General features: G+C 47.7%; 1 protein-coding gene across 2 annotated transcripts in view; it reads right to left on the bottom strand.

Moving 5' to 3' along the window:
- MED15 (mediator complex subunit 15) overlaps positions 1–18,221 on the bottom strand; it is a 40,232-nt gene extending 22,011 nt beyond the window's left edge. For both annotated transcript variants that reach the window (XM_054995722.1, XM_054995723.1), the window contains exons 1-6: positions 17,853–18,221; positions 9,753–9,840; positions 8,773–8,824; positions 7,819–7,842; positions 6,728–6,943; positions 804–1,045 (exon numbers count right to left, since the gene is read on the bottom strand). In XM_054995722.1, coding sequence (XP_054851697.1) covers positions 804–1,045; positions 6,728–6,943; positions 7,819–7,842; positions 8,773–8,824; positions 9,753–9,840; positions 17,853–17,908 — 678 coding nt within the window. In that variant the 5' untranslated portion in view covers positions 17,909–18,221. The remainder of the gene's footprint in view (positions 1–803; positions 1,046–6,727; positions 6,944–7,818; positions 7,843–8,772; positions 8,825–9,752; positions 9,841–17,852) is intronic.
- Positions 18,222–20,341: the final 2,120 nt, after the last annotated feature.

The following is a 20,341-nucleotide window of genomic DNA, read 5'->3' as shown; positions in this document are numbered from 1 at the left end:
CTAACCAGGAAGCAGTCACAATGGTGTACTGCTCAATGGAAGTAAATAAATCTTTGGTGCTACAGACTCATTTGGAATACTATGCACAGTTCTGTCTGCTGTACTTCAAAAAGCTCTGGAAAAGGTGCAGAAAATGACATCTCAAATGATCAAGGGATCGTAGCATGTTTCCTTATAAGGAAAGGGTAAAGATTTCGAATTGTTTCAGTTTAGAAAACATGATAAGCGGGGGATGTGAGATTTATAAAATTATGCATGTGGCAGGGTAAAGATGGACAGATAATTTTTTTTCACAGTCTCCTGTAACACTGGGTCACCCAATGAAGCTGATGAGCAGTAGATTCCAGGTGGACACAGCAACACAAAAAGTATCTATGCATCCAACACTGAATAAGTTCACCAGACTCATTGCCGCAAGATGTAGCAACATGCACTAGTGTGCGTAGTTTTACTGGAGAAGAAGTCTGTTAAAGGCTATTAAACAGGATGATTACATGGAATCTCCAGTGTTTACAAGGAGCATACTATGGAATATCAGCTAGGGGAATAGACTTCTGGCTCAGTCTGTGGTCTATTTTGAGGTATCTGGCTGGCCCCTACAGGAAACAGGAGACTGGAAGAGATGGACTATCTTGGCCAGATCCAGCCGCTATCTTCTGATAAGCTTACTTAGTACTATATGCCTACCTATCCCAGGAGAACAGAAGGACAAATTTCTGGGAGACGGCCCATGCAATGGTATTGCAACTCATAAGCAGACCAGATGCTTGGAAATACCTTCTCTGCTTACAGCTGTCCATTACCTGCTGTTGGCTTTGCTGCTGCAACTGTAATTTCAGCAAGTGCTGCTGCTGCTGCTGCTGCTGTACTGCTTGCATTTGCTGCTGCTGCTGTGCCACTGCTGCAGCCTGCTGCTGCTGAGCCTGGAACTGCTGCTGCAGTGCAGTCTGCTGGGCCTGGAACTGCTGCTGTTGCTGTTGCAAAGCCTGCTGCTGCTGCTGAACTGGGAACTGCTGCTGTGCCATCTGTTGGAGCTGAAGTTGACCTGAGGAGACAAATGGTAGGCACACTAGAGAGGCAAGATTGGGAACCTCCACTACCAAGCTGCCAGCTGAAACTTTTTTCACTTACATTAAAAAGTCTGCAACTATCTGCCACCAATGTGGCTTTTCTACTTCAGAAACAATTTTGGATTATCAAGAATTTAAGGAGGCCAACCAAGGGGAAGAATGAAAGCAAAAAATGCCTTCTGGGTGGGCCATGCACAGTGGTGCCACCCCCATCTCCCCCTCCCCGCACCCCATTTAACTAGAGCAAAGGCTATATATAAACAGACACAGGAAGGCAGTCAGTTTCACACCCTTAACTGGGGGTTAAGCGGTTTGAAAAAAAATCCAACACGTTTAACCAAGATGGCTAAAAAATTAAAATGTAGTAGATTACATTTTCCAAGCTAACTATAAAACTGTTCAGGTTTCAATACCCATAGCACAAAAACAAACCCTGCAGCTTTTCAGGGTTTTGTTTGTATTTAAACCTCTCTGTATCATATGTGAGAGCACATATGATGGTGTTTATGTAGGAAAACCTATTTTTCCCCCCTATGGTGATGTTTCTTCTTGATGTCAAGGAATCCATTTGGAAATATTACCACAAATTTAATGCTATTTCGCCTCTCAAGCTGAATGAAATAATGATGAAGACTTTCCCCATGGTCCTTCCACAGAGCAGCAGGTTACATGTCTTAAGTGGGTTATGGATCCCCACCTGCTGGGTTTCTACAGAGCTGACTTTTGCTGCTGCTGCTGCTTGTTGGAAGAATCTAATCCGAGCATACGTGCATAGAGAGTAAAGATGCATTCCTCTTGCATCACCTTGTACACATGAGAGGACTAATAGGACAGAGAACTGGTGGAGAGGATTCTTTTTAGCACAGCAGACTCAAAGGTCCCCCTTCCCCACAAAAACAGTCCTTTGCCTCCTCCCCCCACCTTTGGCCTCAACAGTCTGTGTCTGCTTGCATCAGAGTCCCACCACCTAGGTTGGGTCAGACTCTTCATTCTCTTCATTCTTCACTCTCCAGCTCCCCAACTTCCTATAATGTACTTGAAGCTCAGTAGGTCCTATGCTGTCATCTGGGCATTAAAAGTTTGAAGACCAAGTAGGTTCGCTGACAAATCTTTATGCACTGCGTTCAACTTCAAGATCGAAATTACAGCGTGCGTGACATTATGTTATGCAGGCGACTTTCTTCTTCAGAACTCAAGGTGAAACATACATGGGATTCAAAAGTATTGACAAGAACTACTTAGCTTCAGTAAGGTCAAACATCTCAGAATTCAGAAATACCAATTACTCAACAAACAGTGGTCTGCATAACTTTTGAGAAAGCCAGAAAAGAAAGGAAGTAAAGAGTAACGTATAGAGTATAGGTTAAATTGATAGACTTATGCTGAATGTATATCATGTTTATAGAAGTACTTAAAGTCATGTAGAATGTGAGACAAATTGTTTGTCCCATATTGATGAGACTAGAATGTGTAAGATAGAGTATAGAATACAAAAAATAGATAAATGATTATTATTATTAAAGGTTATACGCCAGGAATGTAATGTCTAGTTGATAAGTTAAGTGGGAAAGGGAACAGAGATAGCACGGTGTTACAATAGATAAGCTTAGAAGAGAGTGAAAGTATATGTTTATTAGAATAAAATAAGTATGAAATGAGTAGGGGGAGAATGGATAAGGGGTTGGAAAACTGTTGGAAGTCAACAAAAGGGGGGGAAAGGGAGGGGGTTAGAACAGGAATATTTAAAGGAAAAGGATTGTAATGAGTATAATACTGATCGATTTCTAATCCAATAAAAAATTTTCAAAAAAAAAAAGAGAAAGCCATAAAAGAATGGAAAAGGCATTTCTACAGTAGAAATTTATGGGCATAAAAGTGTGCATAACACTACAATGCTGCCATGTTGGTAGACGATGGAAGAAAATGGGCAGAAGAGAACAATAACAAGCCATTAATTTCAACAAGGGAATGAGCGATGCATGCCACAAACACACACAAGGTGGTGGCAGGAAAGAATGCATACATGATTTTCTTGATGGAAGTATTTATACAGTTTTTGTGTAAGCCCTCTTGAGGAAAGACAGCCTAGAAATGTTTAAGCAAACAAAAATTGATGGCTGCAAGTGATTCAAGACAACCTTAAGGCTGTGGCATGCACGTATCATAAACCTGACTGTGGAACTGGATCTGCATCTCTATTCCCCAATGGTCCAAATGGTTTATCATGAACCTAGGTTTGGGTTTTACAGTAAACACAAAACACAAACTTAGATTCATGATAAACAGCTCAACACACTGATTTGAAGTGTTCTATGTACATACAATGGAAAAACTGTTACTACATGTTATGTAGGATCTGTTACTACATGTTATGTACTCACAAAAAAAGTTGCATTTTATGTGAATTTTAATGCCCCTCATTGCAAAAGGCCCAGCTAAAATGATATACCTGTATAAGAATAATTATTTCCTGTTACTTAATTTCAAGCTAGCCATGTATTGTGTTGCTTGTTTATCTCATTGTGCATGTATGCACAGTACACATGTTCTAGTATACAACACAAAAAGATTAATGCAAAAATGGTTTAAACTCTGCTAACACTTTATTCTGCAACTGCACTGAGCTTGTGACCATAATGGTTGCCACTATATTCTCCAAGCAGAACTGTGAGGCAGTCTCTGGCCATTTACAGGCTTAGGCACAACAGGGAAAGGCACCGCTGTCCACCCAGAACTTGCACTGGCTCACTTTTGTGCTTACAGTAGTACATGCATAGAGAGAGTTCCCAGCACCTCTCTTCAGGAATGCCTTATAAGTATCATCAATGGGGCAGCCCTGCCATATAAGGATGAGACTTGTCTCCGTGCAATATAGCAAATAGAGATGAGTGCGATGAGCGTGAACCAGGTGTCACAGAAGAATCTCAGACTTTGCCACAAGAAAATATTACAGGGGAGGATGAAAAACAAAGAACATGCCATCCACAACTTCCAAACTTTGTGATGAAGATGGCATCTTCAATGGCAGCAACAAACTGGCACCACTCAATGAGGCTCCAAAGCTTTGGTCTTGGAACATGAATCTACCTGAAGTGACACAGCAGCAGAGACTCACAGAGTATCAGCTCACACCAGATCAGCACAACAGGAAGTGGATGGCATCGCTATAATCATCAAGGAAGTAGCAGCTGCCACGTCTTGGCACTTAAGCCAGGAATTCCCCTTCATCTGCTGGGACTCTCCTAGAGCAGCCTCAAGGTGCAGCTCTTCCGTGTATGAAAAGAGTTCTTTGTCTGGTGAAATGTTGCCCTATATCTGCCAGCACTTTTTTTTTAAAGAAATTTTTATTGGGTGAGTAAAGATTAATATTACAAATTTTCAACTGAAACCCTCATTTCCATATTCTCCCACCCTTTCCCCCCACTCTTAATCTAAGACTTCCAACAGTTTTCCAACCTGCTGTCTAAACCTACTACTTTTATCTCCTTTTCTATTCTTAACTGTCTTAATACACTACTGAGATAAATATATATTAAATTAAGCAAAACCTAACATCAAACTATCAATTACATTATATTTCTAACTTATCTCCCCTCTCCTTTTGTAAAGATCAGTATCTCTTCCTTTCTGTAAGCTTAATAGTTATCTAACAACCATAATTCTCCCTTTACGTCCCACTTCTTTTCCAAATACTGTTTTAACTTCCCCCAGTCATTAAAAAATTCTTCTGGATTCTGTTCTCTCAACTTTCTCGTCATTTTGTCCATTTCTGCCATGTACAGCAATTTTTGTATCCAATTTTCAATAGATGGTACTTCTTGCGTCTTCCATTTCTGAGCATATAAATTCTTGCCGCTGTTGTCATATAGAATAATAAAGTTCTTTGTTGCCTGGGAATCTCTTCTAATTTCAAATTTAACAACAGTAGTTCTGGGTTCTTATTTATTGGGATTTGTAAAATTTCAGTCATAGCTTCTGTAATATCTCCCCAGAACTGCTTTGCTACCTCACAGGTCCACCACATATGATATAATGAACCTTCATGGTTTTTACATTTCCAACACTTGTCTGACATTTTGTTGTTCCCATATGCTATTTTCTTTGGCGTTAGGTACCATGTATATATCATCTTATAGACATTTTCTTTGATATTGGTACAAGTCGATATCTTCAATGTATTTTTCCACAAGTGTTCCCATGCCTCCATTGTTATGTCTCTATTGCAATTTATAGCCCATTTCACCATCTGGACTTTAACAGTTTCGTCTTCTGTATGCCATTTTAGCAAAATCTTGTAAACTTTAGAAATCATTTTCTTGCCTTCTTGTAGTATACTTTCTTCCAATTCTATCTGCCAGCACTTTTTGAGCAGTTGTTGTAAGGACTAGATGATAAATTATCTTTGCATAACACATTAAAGTGCCATTTTTTTCATTTGGTCACAGGGGAAAATAAGCCCACAGGAACTGACCTGGCATGGCAGGCGCCCCATCCCATAGCAACTGAAGTACAATCTAGACATTCAAATACCAGCCCACTGAATGGTAATTCTCTGCTATGCTGTCATCCCCTTCCCCCTGCTGCTGCCTTGGGACCATTTGTGCTACTCATTCACAGAAAAATGAAGGCCCTTCTACCATGTCACCAGATCAGAGGCCATCAAGAAGAAATGAAAAAAGGTGGCAGACAAAGTTGTTTTCCATGGTTTACCATCATGGAAACTGCACCTGCTAATCACTGCACAGGCAGGAAATGGGTACTGGCTTGCAAGAGCGAACTGGCAGGCACTTGCCCAGGAGGGCAGCACTGCTACATCATTTCATCACAAATAAATTAATATCCTAACATGTTAGAGACAGAAATGCGTTCTCTCCAAATCCCATAGCAAATGCGACCACACAGTTTTGCATGCTGAATGGAGTGAACTATTTGCTGTGAGAAAGGCTTCATCCCTCTCTCTTTTTTGTCAGGTTAAAAAATGTTCAGTGTACATGCTCAACACAAGTCTTCCTCGGTGCCCAATCACAGAAAACTACCAAGAAGAGACAAAATGAGGAGCCATATTGAAGAGTGAGAAGCCTACCCAACCTCATACCCCAGAACCTCAGTTTGGCCTTGTACCACTACACCACTAGAGTTTGTAGAGAAACCACCACTGTTCTTCCATTCACAGTTCATTGGATCCCACCCATACCATACAACCTGTAGACCTAAGAAAATAAAAATTAGTAGTCAGCTGTCTCTCTCACAATAGAAAACATAAATGATGCTTCTAACTCCTGTTTATATAGCAAATACTAAAATAACCCATTCAACAAAAACGATGCAGGTCATTCTGAAAGGCAGAACACTAAACTGCACTTCAAAACACTGGTCTTCAACCTATAGGTCAGGACTCTCAGCATGGGTTACAGGCCCCCTTTAATTTTCCTGCAATTTTACAGAAGGACTTGCTCCCAGTGCACATGGGAAGAGAAGCAGGGTGCTCCCTTTGCACACAGGCAGACAAAAGCAGAGAACGATAAAAGGAGGTTGCTATGTGGCGGTGAACATTTTTTAGCACAGGCAAGTTCAGAGATCAGTGCCTCTTCTTCCCTGTCACTTAACTAATGTCAAGTGATTCCACACACATACCCAAAAGCAATCTCAAGACTTACCCTGTTGGGTCGCTGGAGAGATGCCTGGAATGCCATGTGTGGCAATTCCAGCTGTTCCAGGAGGCTGCTGCTGCCCCGAGAGGCTCATTTGTTGTCCCATTGGACCCAGTCCACTCATGCCACCCATGGGTGCTCCCTGAGGGCGCGAAGTCATTCCCATGGTTGCTGCCCCTGCAGGTGGACCACCTGTTAGATTCTGTAGTGCATTCATAGGATCTGTGGAAAAGAGCAAGACCTCACAGAAAAGAAACACATGCACTTGCCTCCTGTGATGCTCCAAGGAAATCTGGCTTTGCTGAATCCACTGCATTCTTGCTCCGTTGAGCACAAACCCAACACCACTGCATCATACCAAGGGTGCTGATCACCCTTAAACTACTCTTGCAAATAAACGACTAGGGAAATACAACACAAACATAACATGAGTGCATGTTTCCTTAGTCTGTTGCCATAATTTAACCATCTCTCTGCCAGCTGTGTCACAACAATAGACTAAAAAGAATGATATTTATCAATTTACCTACTGCTTCACTGCCAGGCTACAAATAAGCAATTTTTAAAAATTCAGGCAACTTGACAAGTGACTGTTTTCAGGTTTTGTTTTGTGAACTCATCCCTCTATCAAAACTTCCAAAAGCAAGTAAAGAAAACATCATGGATAGGAATTAGCACTCAGCATGAGGTTCTTGGAGGACAGGCCACATCAAAAGTGAACAGACTTCCAAGAAAGCACCCTGAGCCTGATTCAAGACAACAAATGGACAATTCTAAGAGCAAGGCAGAACCTGGGCCAAGCAGCAGCCTGCAATAAAATCCACAAGGGGCAGCTGTTTCTTGCTGGGCAAAGAATTCCCACATGCTCCACAAGGAGAGGATGTGAACATTTGTCCAGCACTAGAAGCAAGTCCAATGAAAGTTACAGAAGGAACCATTCACTGAAGAGATAAACTTGAACCCAAACATGCTGCTGAGGAGCCAAAAGCTCTCCATTCCTTAAGTCTGCACATGATAGGAGCTCTCTCAAATATTTACTAACAAATGCTCATAAAACAAACGAATGAGATAGAGAGAGATGAAGGATGGATTCTTACCTGAAGCCTGAGCCTTCTTGTTATCTAGGAAAAATTTAAAGAAGGAAGAAAAGAATACATTTTGGTGAATGAAAAACTGCGCTGGTTTAGGTCAAAAGAATAGATGGTTTGAGAAACATAAATCATCATCAATCTTTATTCCATTAACAAAAAAGCCATAGCAACCAATACAAGAGAAAATTAAATGTCCAGAAAAAATTAAAATATAGAATCACTATTTAAAATATCTGATGATAAAAACTCTAATCTCTGATAATAAAAGCACCATACAATCCAAAGGCTAATGACCCAGAGTAGAGCAATTATGTATCAACCATGTTTGGGTCAGCACACCTCATCATCTTGGAAACATAAGTAAGTTACATACAAGGTAGCAATGCAAGTAAATCAGAGCCATTTACCATTGTACATGAATTCACATGTCACTGTTAGAGTGTGGGCACATGTTTGCACAGGGCCATGTATATTGCTGCCAAGCTGCCAAAATTATGACTACTCATTTTCAAGGGCAGAGACTGCAAACACACACAGATGCTGCAAGGGAGTTAGAGCAACATTTCTCCACGCTGCAAGTGTGCAACATACAGCTTCAGGGTGGTGTCCATTATCACATTTCCTGCCTGCCTCCTGGAGCTCATTCCCCTCTCCTGCTGTGTGATTTAGAGCCACACATTCCTGCTGGAGAGATCTTTGATCTCACATTGAGAGGGAGTAACTTGCAGCCAATGTGGCTATTTCACTTTTAAAGGTGGGTAGAAATGCACATTTCAATTGGCCCATTACTGTCCTCCCGAAGTTGCTTTGTAAAAAAAGCCACTCAAGATTCCTAGGCCAGAAGCTGTTAGATTACATGATTCACAATGTGTGTTGTGCTATTATCCATACAGATTCATAAGCAGCCTTTGCAATCATTAATAAACTCTTTCAAAACTCACAGAATACAGATTTACTTACGAATATCCCGAAAGTGGATAATGAGTCTTGCCACAAGTGAAAGATATTCCTCCTAGAGTTAGAAAATCAAAACGCATTTCAGAAGTCAGAGAGAAGGGCCGTGTCTTCGGTGACTCACTTCCCCCTTTCTCCCCGCCTGCTGTTGCCAAAGAACAGATCCCTTCCCTGCAGGGCTTTATATTCTGGCATAACTTTCTGCGGAACTGGCAAGGCGGAGTTGCTTCTGATTAAGAGTCATTTTATTTAGCTGCTCCAGGGAGAACACAAAAAGGGAGACATTTGCAAGGAGCATACAGGACAGAAAAATTCCAATTCAGCTACGTTTTAACATATAAACAAGGAAATGGATCTTTTATAATGAATCCAAACAGTCTTCATTTTTCTTTCCAAGCTTCACCACAGAACTGTACATGTCAATAAATTGTTCTGTGATTAGCCTGATATCTGGCTGCCCGGGTTCTGCCTTGAAATCCAATTAGGATAACTGAACAGCACAGAGAGTATGTTTGGGAAGAATAATACTCCCACTACATTATGGGACAAAACCACAGAATACCTTTGAAAGAGTCCATCCTTAGGATGAAAAAGAATGAGATAGGCCTTAGGAATGTGAGCTCTTTGTGTTTTACTGCTTTGCTGTGTTCTGTAGGGAAAGTCCACTCACATCACACCTGAGACAACATTCAGAACTGGTAAGCATGCAGATCACCAACTACTGCCACTCTGCACAGGTTCAAAGCAGTGTTTTCCACGGCTCTGCCCCTCAACACACTGCAGCAAACTCAACAGGACAGTGGAGGAAAGCAGAATCAACAACTATTCTGAGTCAAACAGAAGTAGGACAGCAGGACACAGACACTTGCAAAGCAGAATCTGGAGATTTTCTTCTTCCTCTCCTCTTTTGCTGCTGGCACTTCAACTCCTTGCCAGTAGTTCAGTTTTCCCCTTTGCCTCTTGCCATTGGAGAAGCAACATCTTACCCGTGATTTAGCTTTCATGTAAACATGGTTCTCCATTTCTTTACTGGTTTTATTATGAGCAACCCCAGCTTTCCTCATTGCTTCTTCGCTACAAGAAACAAACACAAGGAATCTCAGTCAGAACGGCATATTTTAGGTCTTGTGAATACAAGAAAACAGTCACTTCTTCCTTTTTTCTTTTGAAAAAAATGTACAACAGACCCACTTTCTGTGACAGAGCAACTGTATCACTGATGTATCAGCAGTGTTGCTAGCAAGCCCCCCCCCAAATCTTTCCACAGTTCACCTGCACACCTGTGTTTCCATTTAGAATCCAGATATCCTGAAAGAAACAAAGCACCTAGACTCTGCTGTGCCCAGCAGTTTGCATATAACTCACTCCACCCAGGTAACCAAGAAAGTGGCAGTTCACACCACAGGCACAAAATGGTTCTTTCTTCAATGTAGAGCAACAGTCTTCCATGTGGTGCCCCCGATGCATTTCCTGGCACCTGCTTACTACCCTGCTTTCTGTTACCTCCTGCATTGCTTCCTTTGCAAACATGCTGCTACTTTTTGTTCTCTTCCTCTGCACCTCATTTTTTACTCTTTTTCACCTTTCCTATTCTTTGCACTCCTTTTCTCCGGAGTCTGTGCCCTTACTTCTACCCCACACCACTTCAGCAGCAAAGTTCAAGGTGTGCTAAAGGCAATGTAAGGATGGAGAGGTTGTGATGCCAGTTGACAAGACTGGTGCGTGTGTGTTTAACAGTAACAGCCCATTTGTTTTTTAACAGTAACAGCTCATATGTTTTGCACAAGGATTAGACTAATTGATAAATTACTATCTTTTTTCTTTATCATCTCCTCTTCCAAAAAGTCTGCTAGAGTCTAACTAATCACAAACTTTTCCCCCTTCTCTTCCTACTTCTTGGAAAGACCAGAACACCTTCTCTAAGAGGAAAGCCTAGGTTTTTAGTTTAGCTGACTTCACAGTGGACCCTAAAACACCTGATTGCACACAATAACTAACTTGAGACTAAAGAACACAGTATGTTTTAATTTATGGAATTTAGTACTGAAAGCACAGTGATCTAAAAAGCTGTGAGGTTCTTCTTCCCGGGTGTCGGAACCAGGAGGGGGCGCTGTCACCAGTTTGGCCCCTCCTTCCAGTGGGCTTAGAAAGACCTCAGAATTGGGGAGAGGAGGAGGGTATACAGCACCCCACTGGTGAGACCTCCTGCACCTGTTCTTTCTCTCTCTGGCTCACACTCCACAGCTTTCTGCTCTCCAGGTCTCCCAACTACTCTTCCTCAATCCTCCTGTCCTGCCGACTTTTATGGGGCCACCCTGGTACCTTTCCCCGCCTCCCCCTGGTTCTGCCCTACAGCTCCCTTTACCTCCCTCTGCCCCGTGATTGACACTCCTCCCAGCTTCTGTGGGAGAATCCCCCTTCCTCCCTGCTCGTCCTGGGCCCCACCGCGCTGCTCTGCCTGCTCGCAGTGTGGTGATAGTGGGGCTCACCCAGTGGTGGCAAATCCACTGCCGAGAGAGCGGGGCATGTTGCTCCTTTCGTGGCCCCCATTCCTGTGGTTTGCTGCCACCGTTCCTCTCCTGAGGCCAGCTTGCCGAGCCACTGCCCTCCCAGGAGCAAGCAACTTCAAGCCAGCTCCCTGCTACCCATGCCCACTCACTGGCAGCCTGCCCCAGCAGAGATGCAGCCACTGCTTCGCCAGCCCGTTCTGCCTGCTCCTCCGAGTCCCTGTTCCAGCTGCTGCCAGCCAGCCTGCCTGTGGTTGCTGCGTCCTCCCTGCCGTTAGCGGCCGGCGCCTCTCCCCCGGTATCCTGCTCTTTGGCCCTTTTGCCAGGCCCGCTAGGTGAATCTGGCTGGGAGGGGGCACCCGCCTCCAGACACACTCCTCCCCTTGGCGATGGCATCACCGAGGGTTCATCCGGTTTGAAGAGCCTTGACATAAAGTCGGAGTCTTGGTGAGGGGGGCCGGCCCTGTATGGATAAGAGAACCTGTAGGGGAGGAGAGATACCATCGTAACACCCTGGGGTTGTGACCTTTCATCCCATGTAGCTACTGCAAGGGGGCATGGTGCGTTAGCAAAATAAAGGGGTTATTGAACAGGTAATACTGCAATGCCCTGATGGCCCACTTGACAGCGAGGGCCTCCCGTTCCACTGTGGCGTATTGTTCAGCTGGTTGGAGCCTCTGGCTGAGAAAAAAGATGAGCACATGTTCTCCGTCACAATCTTGGGTCAGGACCGCCCCGAGTTCAGTGGCAGAGGCATTGGTGGCTAATGTAAACAGCTAGGTAAAGTCAGGGTTCCACAGGGTTGTGCTGATCATCAGAGCTCCCTGTAGGTCCTGGAAAGCTTTGTCCCGTTCGGGTATCCAGCGCACCTGGTTTGGCTTCTCCTTCTTCAGGCAATCTGTCCACGGTGCAGCTCATGAACCGAAATGGGGAATAAAACGTCCATAATAGCCGAGAAGGTCCAGGAATTGCTGCATATGTTTTTTCGAGCAGGGTCGGGGGACGTCAGCAATAGAAACCACTTTGTCTGGGGGTGGTCGCAACCGCCCTCCACCTACTATAAAACCAAGGTATTACAGTTCCCAGAACTCTAACCAACTTTTCTTCGGGTTCGCTCATAAGCCAGACTCTTTCAGGGTGGCCAGGGCGGCTTCTAAGTGTCGCAGATGGGACTCCCAATCGGGGCTGAAGACTATGATATCATCAATGTATGCTAAGGCAAATGATTTGCAGGCGCCCAAGACGTGATCCACCAGCTGCTGAAAGGTTGTAGCCACCCCGTGGAGACCAAATGGCATCCTGTAGAACTGGAACAATCCCCAGGGGGTTGCAAACACCGTTTTTTCTCGATCTTCTGGCTTGAACAGGATTTGCCAATATCCCTTGGTTAGATCGAGAGCTGAAAGGTATCAGGCTGCTCCAAGGTGGGTCTACCAGGACATCTGCCCTGGTCATGGAGTAAGGTTCAATCTTTGGACCTGATTCAGCTTGCAATAATCCACGCAAAACCAGGTGGATCCGTCGAGTTTGGGAACAAGGACTATCGGACTTCGCCATGCGCTCCAGGAAGGTTCTATCACCCCTAGTTGAAGCATATCCTCCGTTTCCTTGTTACGGCTTCCTGTTGCTTCTGAAGGATGAGCTGCCAGGTCGCCCGGGCCATCTGGCCAGATTTTGTGGGGATAGCATGTTGGATAAGCGTAGTCACCCTGGGGTGCCAAGAAAACACTTCTGGCATGCATTCTCATATTGCGCGCTATTACACACGTTGTTCTGCATTCAAGTTGGGGTCTACCGCTGGATCTTCCTCCTAAGGGGCATCGGCCATCCACAGCAACTCACTATCTGGGAGCTCCAGCGGGTCCTCTGCCAACTGGCACTGCCCCCGCTCTGGTCAGGTGGCCATTCGCACCATTTCTTAAGTAGGCTGACATGCAGGCTCTTGCGGTCTCGTCTGTGGAGCCTGCGCTGGATCTTGTAAGTAAGGGGGCATAGGACTCGTGAGATCTCATAGGCCTGTGCCACGGGTCCCCTTCCTCCCTGGGAAAGGCAGTGCGATGTACCAGCACTCAGTTGCCAACGCAGAAGGTCCAGCTCTTGGTCCCTCTGTCATAGGAGATTTTTTGCTGATCCTGAGCCCGGGCCAGGTGACGGGCAGCCTCCTCCCATAACCACCCCAGCCGCTCATTTAGCTGCCAGATGTGATCCCCGGCAGGCAGCCCTGACCAGGGGCCACCCACATTCGGGTGGCCCCTGGTCAGGGCCTGGGCCGTCATGTCCGGAGTCACTGTAGCCAAGGCGGGGGGCATCAGTGCGGTCTCAACCCCCCCTCTTCGTCTCCCCATGACACGACGTTCACTGTCAAGGCTGCTTTAGTAACTCTTGGAATTCGGACACGTCTCATCCCAGGAGCACCGGGTAAGGCAAATCCGCTACTTTGGCCACCTCCAGTGCGTGTGTGGTTCCCCGGTATTCCAGGGCCACACGTACCACTGGCCACCGGTGTGTGCTGGAATGCAGGTGGGGAGTCTGCCTCAAGCTTCTCTAAGAGTCCGGAATATAACCAAGCCGACCGGGGAGCAAGCAGGGAGCGTAGTCCAGGGAGCCGAATTCAAAGGTCAGAGCCAAGAGAGCAGTCAGAGCAGAGCTGGGTCGCAGTAGAACCGGGCAGGTCTGTGCGCAGGTGTGTCTGCAATGAGGGGAAGGGTGTCCCGGCTTAAGAGCAATCACCTCCAGGGCAGTGCTGCATCCCGTTAAGCCTCAAGGTCACTACACCGCTGTTTGAGTGCCTGAAGCCTTGCACTTCGTCTCCTTTCCTGTGCAGCAAGACTCTGCCGCACCCTACGCTGCCTTTCAGGCTCAGGGGAGCTTGGTGGGGATGTTGCCCTGGTCTCAACTGCTGGTGCAGGTAAGGGAACAGCCTCTGTCTTTGAGTTTGCCCTGGATTCCTCAGCCTGCTCTGGCAAGGGTTCCTGCTGGTCTTCCAAGCGGCTGACTCTGGAGGGGCTTGGCATACTCTCTCCCGTCATCCTCCCTGAGGTCTTCATCCTCTGAGGACTCAGAGCCCACGACACGGTGGGAGTGTCGATACACACAAGCAACTTGGGTCCAGCGCTGAACTGGCAGGACGTTTGGCAGCAGATGGGATCTTATCAATGAGATGGTACTTCCTGAGTCCAACAGGGTTCTTAGGTAGTGGCCCCACAGCCTTACCCCGGTCAAGTAGTACCAGAGCTTGGGGCCAACCCCCAGCGGTTGGCATGGCCACCTCCCAGCCGGCGTTGCATTCCATCAAGGGGCACTCCAGCTGGAAGTGCCCCACTTGCCTGCAGGAAAAACATGGGCCTCTTTCCTCCAATGACACCTCCTGGGGGCCCTCTGCCCCCGAGGATGGGACTGGGGGCCCAAGGGGCCACCCCGGTGGGGTCCACCGGAACATGGCGGCTAAGGCTTGGGAAAGAGGGGAAGGTCTTGGCCTTTCCTCTGAAGAAGGGTGCAGCGGCTGTCAAAGCCCCTCAACTGGGCCGGCGTCTCTGGCTGGCGGTTACTGGCATGACTGGGTGGTCCGGTATCCAGGGAGTGCCCTGCATTCTCGGCTTCTGGGAAGTTCTCTAATAGAGTCACCAGGTCCTTAAGGGCTTTGGGTCTGTTACTCAGGGTCCAGGCCTGGACTTCTGGTGGCAAAATTTGAAGGAGCTGTTCCGTCACCACCTTCTCTACAACCATGGTCTCGCCGGGGTCTTAGGGCCAAGCCATCTAATGACACGTTCCGTCAGCTCGGCAGCCACTAGTCAGGGCCAATTTCCCCCCGCCAAGTTCGCAACCAAAACCTCTGGTGAAAGGTCTCCTCTGCAACCTCGTATCTGTCCAATATGGCAGTCCTGAGTACATCATAATCTGCTGCCTGGGCTTTGGGGAGGGCCTGAAGGGCTGCTTGAGCACCCCCTCTCAAGATATGGTCCATTCAAGGTATGGTCCAATGATTTCCAAATAGGCTTCCACATTTTCATCCAGCCCCAGCCAGGCAAAGTGAAGGGTGGAGGTTTGGGGATGTTCCCTTGTGGGGCGGCGGACCCCCCAGAAGCCTGGGTGGCCTCCTAGGACCGGCAGAGGTACCTTACTATCGATGCCTGTGCCTCTTGCTGGGTGACCATGTCCCGCATCAACCGCTCCTGTTGCTCAGTCAGCCATTGCCCGAATTGGGTTAGATTCATGGCTGAGCTTCCTGGTGCCGGCACCAGGATCTGTGGCTGTGAGTGGGATGGGCTCCTTCCACACCAGGTCCCCTGCTCCCGGCAGATAAAACTTGGCTGGGGCTAGCTTGGGGTACCTTTAGGCCCAACCAGCCAGGGCTGGCAGATGAAGTGGGGGTCGAGTCGCACTCCCCATACAGGCCACCACTTTGTGAGGTTCTCCTTCCCAAGGGTCGGAACCAAGAGGGGGTGCGGTCACCAGTTTGGCCCCTCCTTCCAGTGTGCTTAGCAAGACCTCAGAATTGGGGAGAGGAGGGAGGTATACAGCACCCTCTCCCTTCCCACAGGTGAGACCTCCTGCACCTGTTCTTTCTCTCTTTGGCTCACACACTACAGCTTTCCACTCTCCAGGTCTCCTAGCTACTCCTCCCCAATCCTCCTGTCCTGCCTGCTTTTATGGAGCCACCCTTGTACCTTTCCCCACCTCTCCCTGGTTCCGTCCTACAGCTCCCTTTGCCTCCCTCTGCCCCATGATTGAAACTCCTCCTGGCTTCTGTGAGAGAATCCCCCTTCCTCCCTACTTGTCCTGGGCTCCTCCCCTGCGCTGCCCTGCCCGCTCGCAGCGTGTTGCTAGCGGGGCCCAGCAGTGGCAAACCCACTGCAGAGAGAGCGGGACACGTTGCTCCTTGGCCAGCCCCCAGCCCTGCTGCTCACCACCGCTGTGCCTCTTCTCGGGCTGGCTGGCTGAGCCTCCACCCTTCCAGGAGTGTGCAGCTTTGAGCCGACTCCCTGCCACCTGTGCCTGCTCACCGGCAGCCCGCCCCGGCAGAGATGCGGCCACTGCTTTGCCAGCCCATTCCACCTGCTCCTCCTGGCCCCTGTTCCAGCCACTGCCAGCCAGCCAGCCTGCGGTCGCTGCATCCTCCCTGTCATCAGCGGTTGGCACCTCTCCCCCAGCATCCTGCTCTTTGGCCATTCTGTCGGGCCTGCCAGGTGAGTCAGGCTGGGAGGGGGCACCTGCCCCCAGACAAAAGCAATACATACATTCATTGAAATTGACCACATTGCACAAATTCATTAGAATTGTCCAATAAATGGATTAACAGATGAAACCACCACATCTCCACACTGAGACAACAGGAGAACCAGAGGTTCAGTGTTGCTTCCTGCCCAACTTCTGAGCTTCCTAGAGGCTCATAGCCAGCCAGTTTTGAAAACAGGACTACACAGCCTGAGTCAGCAGGACTCACATTCTGGAAGCCTCTTGAAAGATTAAACCTGGCAAAGAAGTTGCAACTTTGGGGAATAAGACCAAGCCTGCTGCTCTTCTGCCCCATACCCCACCCTCCATGCTGCCAGCCCATTAGCACTGGCCTGGCCACCATCCATGCAGAGGGTTACAACAAGCAGCCTTCTAAGATGCACCATTTCATACTGCAGATGATGATGTTGGGGGACTCCTGAATACCTTTCAAAGGAATCTGTCCCCCTTAAGTGCTAGTTGACCCCAGGTCAACAAGAAGAAGGTGTATCAATAGTAGGATTGTGTTGTGAACTACAAACTGAAAACACCACCTGAAACCACAATAGTAAACATACAAAGATTAAAAAATACTCAATATACCAATGACAAATGAATAACAAGGAATAAACTTAAATAACTGGCAATATAAGCATATGAACGGAGTTAACAGGCATGTGTTTTGCTTTTACATCCCTTGATAAATGTTCCCTTTTGTCTTCCTTAATTGCTGGAGTGTCAGGTCAACAGATTCAAAGCTCCACTGTGCTATGAACCTAGCTGGGTGTCCTTAAGCCCCTAAACTAATGCACAGGGTTGTGATAAGAGTAAAATGGAGAAAGGGAAGCCAATGCACGCCACCCCTGAGCTCTTTGCAGGAAGGCCGGGATAAAAATCTACGAGTGAAGAATAAAATAGGGAACATTTGACAGAAAGGAGGCCTCAACAAGAAGACGCGCAGAATTCTCCCGAGCTCGTAGACGGGCGTTTAGGCCGCCCTCAGCACCACTTCAGAAGGTGGCGGGGGTTCGATCATTATTGAATCCTTCCTCAGCTGAAGGCCTGCAAGCAGAAAGCTAGCGCCCCACTGCGAACAGCCGCATCAGCCGTCTCCTCTGAAGGCTCTCCAGCCGAACCACAATCTCCGCTAACAGCCTGCCAGGCCCAGCCCACGCCGCCACCCCAGGACTCCACCCCCTTCTCTCCGGGCCCAGCCCGACAAAGGCCCGCCCGGTCAGCGCCGCCAGACGCAAAGCCGGGCCCCCAGCCTCGCGCCCGCCCTTCCGGGCCACACGTCCATGAACGCGCGCTTGCGGCCTAGCGCGTCGTGAAACCTATTTGGCCCCATTCGGCGCCCATACTCACATCTGGCTGACCAGCTTCTGCCTGAAGTTGTTGCTGCGCCACTCGCTGTCTTCCATCCCGGCTGCTTCGGCCTAGCCTCCTCTACGGCTGCCGCTGGCGTTCGGACTCCGCAGCCTGACTGAGAACAGACGCTTGTTCCGGCCAGCGGATGCAGCAGTGATGGGCCACAGGTCGGGCCGCTCCCCTCAGGGAAACCAGCGCATGCTGGGAAATGTAGTTCCGGGTCGGTGCCTGGGTAACGCGTCCCGCCCAGGGAGCTCCAAGACTTCGGGCGGGGAAGCTCAGGGCCCGAAGAGGCTTACCTTCCCTGCTTGCAAGAGAAGAGTCGGCTGAAGTCCAGGGCTCTGTCATTGGTCGGTCGCAAGTGGAGCCAGGCCAGAGAGGCGAGTGTGGGAGGGACACCTGCTGCCTCTCCGATTCCCTTCGTGGTCCTTTGTCGGCAGATTGCGCGTGGGTTTCCACCCAGGCCTACGCTCCGCTGTTCACCCCTTTCCGCGGCGGCGGCGGCCCGGACCACTGAAATGCCGCGGGTACGTGGCAGCACCACTCACTACATCCTCCGGGGCACGAGAGCGACTCCGTGGCTGCTTGTCTGTGGCGACGGCACCGATGGGACGAAAAGCGACTGCTGTCTCTTTAAGGAGCGGCGGCAGGCCGTGGCAATGGAAGGGCTAGCGAGGCTCACCCTGCCCAAGCTTCCGGTTTAGGGCTGCGGGACTAAACGTGTGGGGGGGGGGGGGGAGACGGCTCCTGTGCGTCGCCTAGAGCGGCATCGTTCATTAGGCCAGCGCCTCGGAGCCTTGCCTTACGAGGCAGAGAGCTGTGCCCAACGGACCACGAGCTTCTCAGATCACCGCTTTACCTCTGTGTGTGCAGGCAAACTGCAGAAACTGTTGTCGGAAACGTTTAACCCGAAGTTAGAAACGCTACATTCACTGAGGAACGACAACCGCGTTCAGAATATACTTCCTGTTCTCCTGACGACCCTCCCTCCCTATCTCATCCCCTTCTGTTTCTTGCTTCGTGTGGCTGCTTGGAGCACAACAGGCGGGTGTGTGGGTAGGGGTGGCCTATTCCAGGGAAGCAGGCTGCTGTTGCTGGCAGGAGCGATTTCTGTCATTTACATCCGAGCTGACAGCTGTGTTCTTTAGTTGACATCAACTTTGCACCAGTGATGAATGTCTCTGTAACCACACTGGGTGGATTTGTAGTCTACCAACCCATATGAGGGCAACTTGGAAACATGGTTTGGGCAGCATATAGTAGCCTACCTCATATCCTTTAAATGATCCATGAACAGCCTTGCTACAAAGACCTCCAGATAAAATTATTGTAGCACACCCTTCATGGAGCTGCCCTCAAAGGAGATTTAGAAACTTCAGTTTGGGAAGCAGCTAATCTCTGGGATGGCATGGAGCACCAAGTGTATATAAGTCTAGTATTACAACAACTGCATTGGCAGTGTACTGCTTTCTGGATAGAAACCAAGGCGCTGCTTTTAGTCTTTAAAGCTCTTTGTGGCCTGGGAACCATAGACACACACATAGCAGCTCAACATTGGTACCTGCTACATGTGTTTTACTTTGCAGCTGTTAAGTTCTGAGGCCCTCTCAGTAATTGTTTCAAGTCTGTAGATTTGCCTGCTAGGTGTGGTATGTGGGAGGCAACAAAGAGAGAACCTTCTCTGTGATGGTTCTTCAGGTATGGAACACCCCACCCCGCCACTTGACAGCATCTGATCTAATTATGACCAGGCACTTGGTCAAATATTTACCCAGGTATCTGAATGGCATGGGGTTTGTGGTGCTGTGTCTGTTCTCCATGTTTAAGTATGGTCTTATTTCTCCTTGCTTCAACTGGTTTTCATTACTGGCTTTTAAATGAAAAAACCAAACAATTGATGGACTAGACTCCATTTTATCTTATATGGAAAATATTCCATTGGACCAGGTTCACTCATGCTATCGGTTAGTGCTTGCTTCACACATGAAGTCTTTCTCCATTCTATAGGGTGCTCTGGAACTTCTGTGGAAATTTAACTGAGTGTTACGAAGACTTGGATATCTCTGGTAATGCATAAAGATACTTGCCTGAACTTTATCTGCCTGAAGAACTGAAGAGCTTTATTGTTGTACTTTTAAAAAATTGCCTAGAATAGAATTAATCAAAGGCTTCAGGTAAGAATCCATGCTTTATCTTTCTTTTGTTTTATGAGCGTTTGTCATTATATGTTTGTGAGAGCTCTTATGGGCAGCCTCAAGGAATGGAGAACTTTTGGCTCCTCAGCAGTATTTTGGCTCTTCAGTGAATGGTTTCTTCTGTAATTTTCATCAGACTTGCTTCTGGTACTGTACAAATGTTCACAACCTCCTCTTGTGAAGCAGGTGGGAATTCTTAATCTACCAAGAAATGGCCACTGTAACAAGAAGCATTTCTGCTCCTGCCTTTGTGGATTTTGCTGCAAACAGCTGTATGGCCCAGGCTCTATC

Source organism: Eublepharis macularius, chromosome 13, assembly GCF_028583425.1.
Source record: "Eublepharis macularius isolate TG4126 chromosome 13, MPM_Emac_v1.0, whole genome shotgun sequence".
NCBI classification, from domain to species: domain Eukaryota; kingdom Metazoa; phylum Chordata; class Lepidosauria; order Squamata; family Eublepharidae; genus Eublepharis; species Eublepharis macularius.
This window is presented reverse-complemented; position numbering and strand designations above follow the sequence as displayed.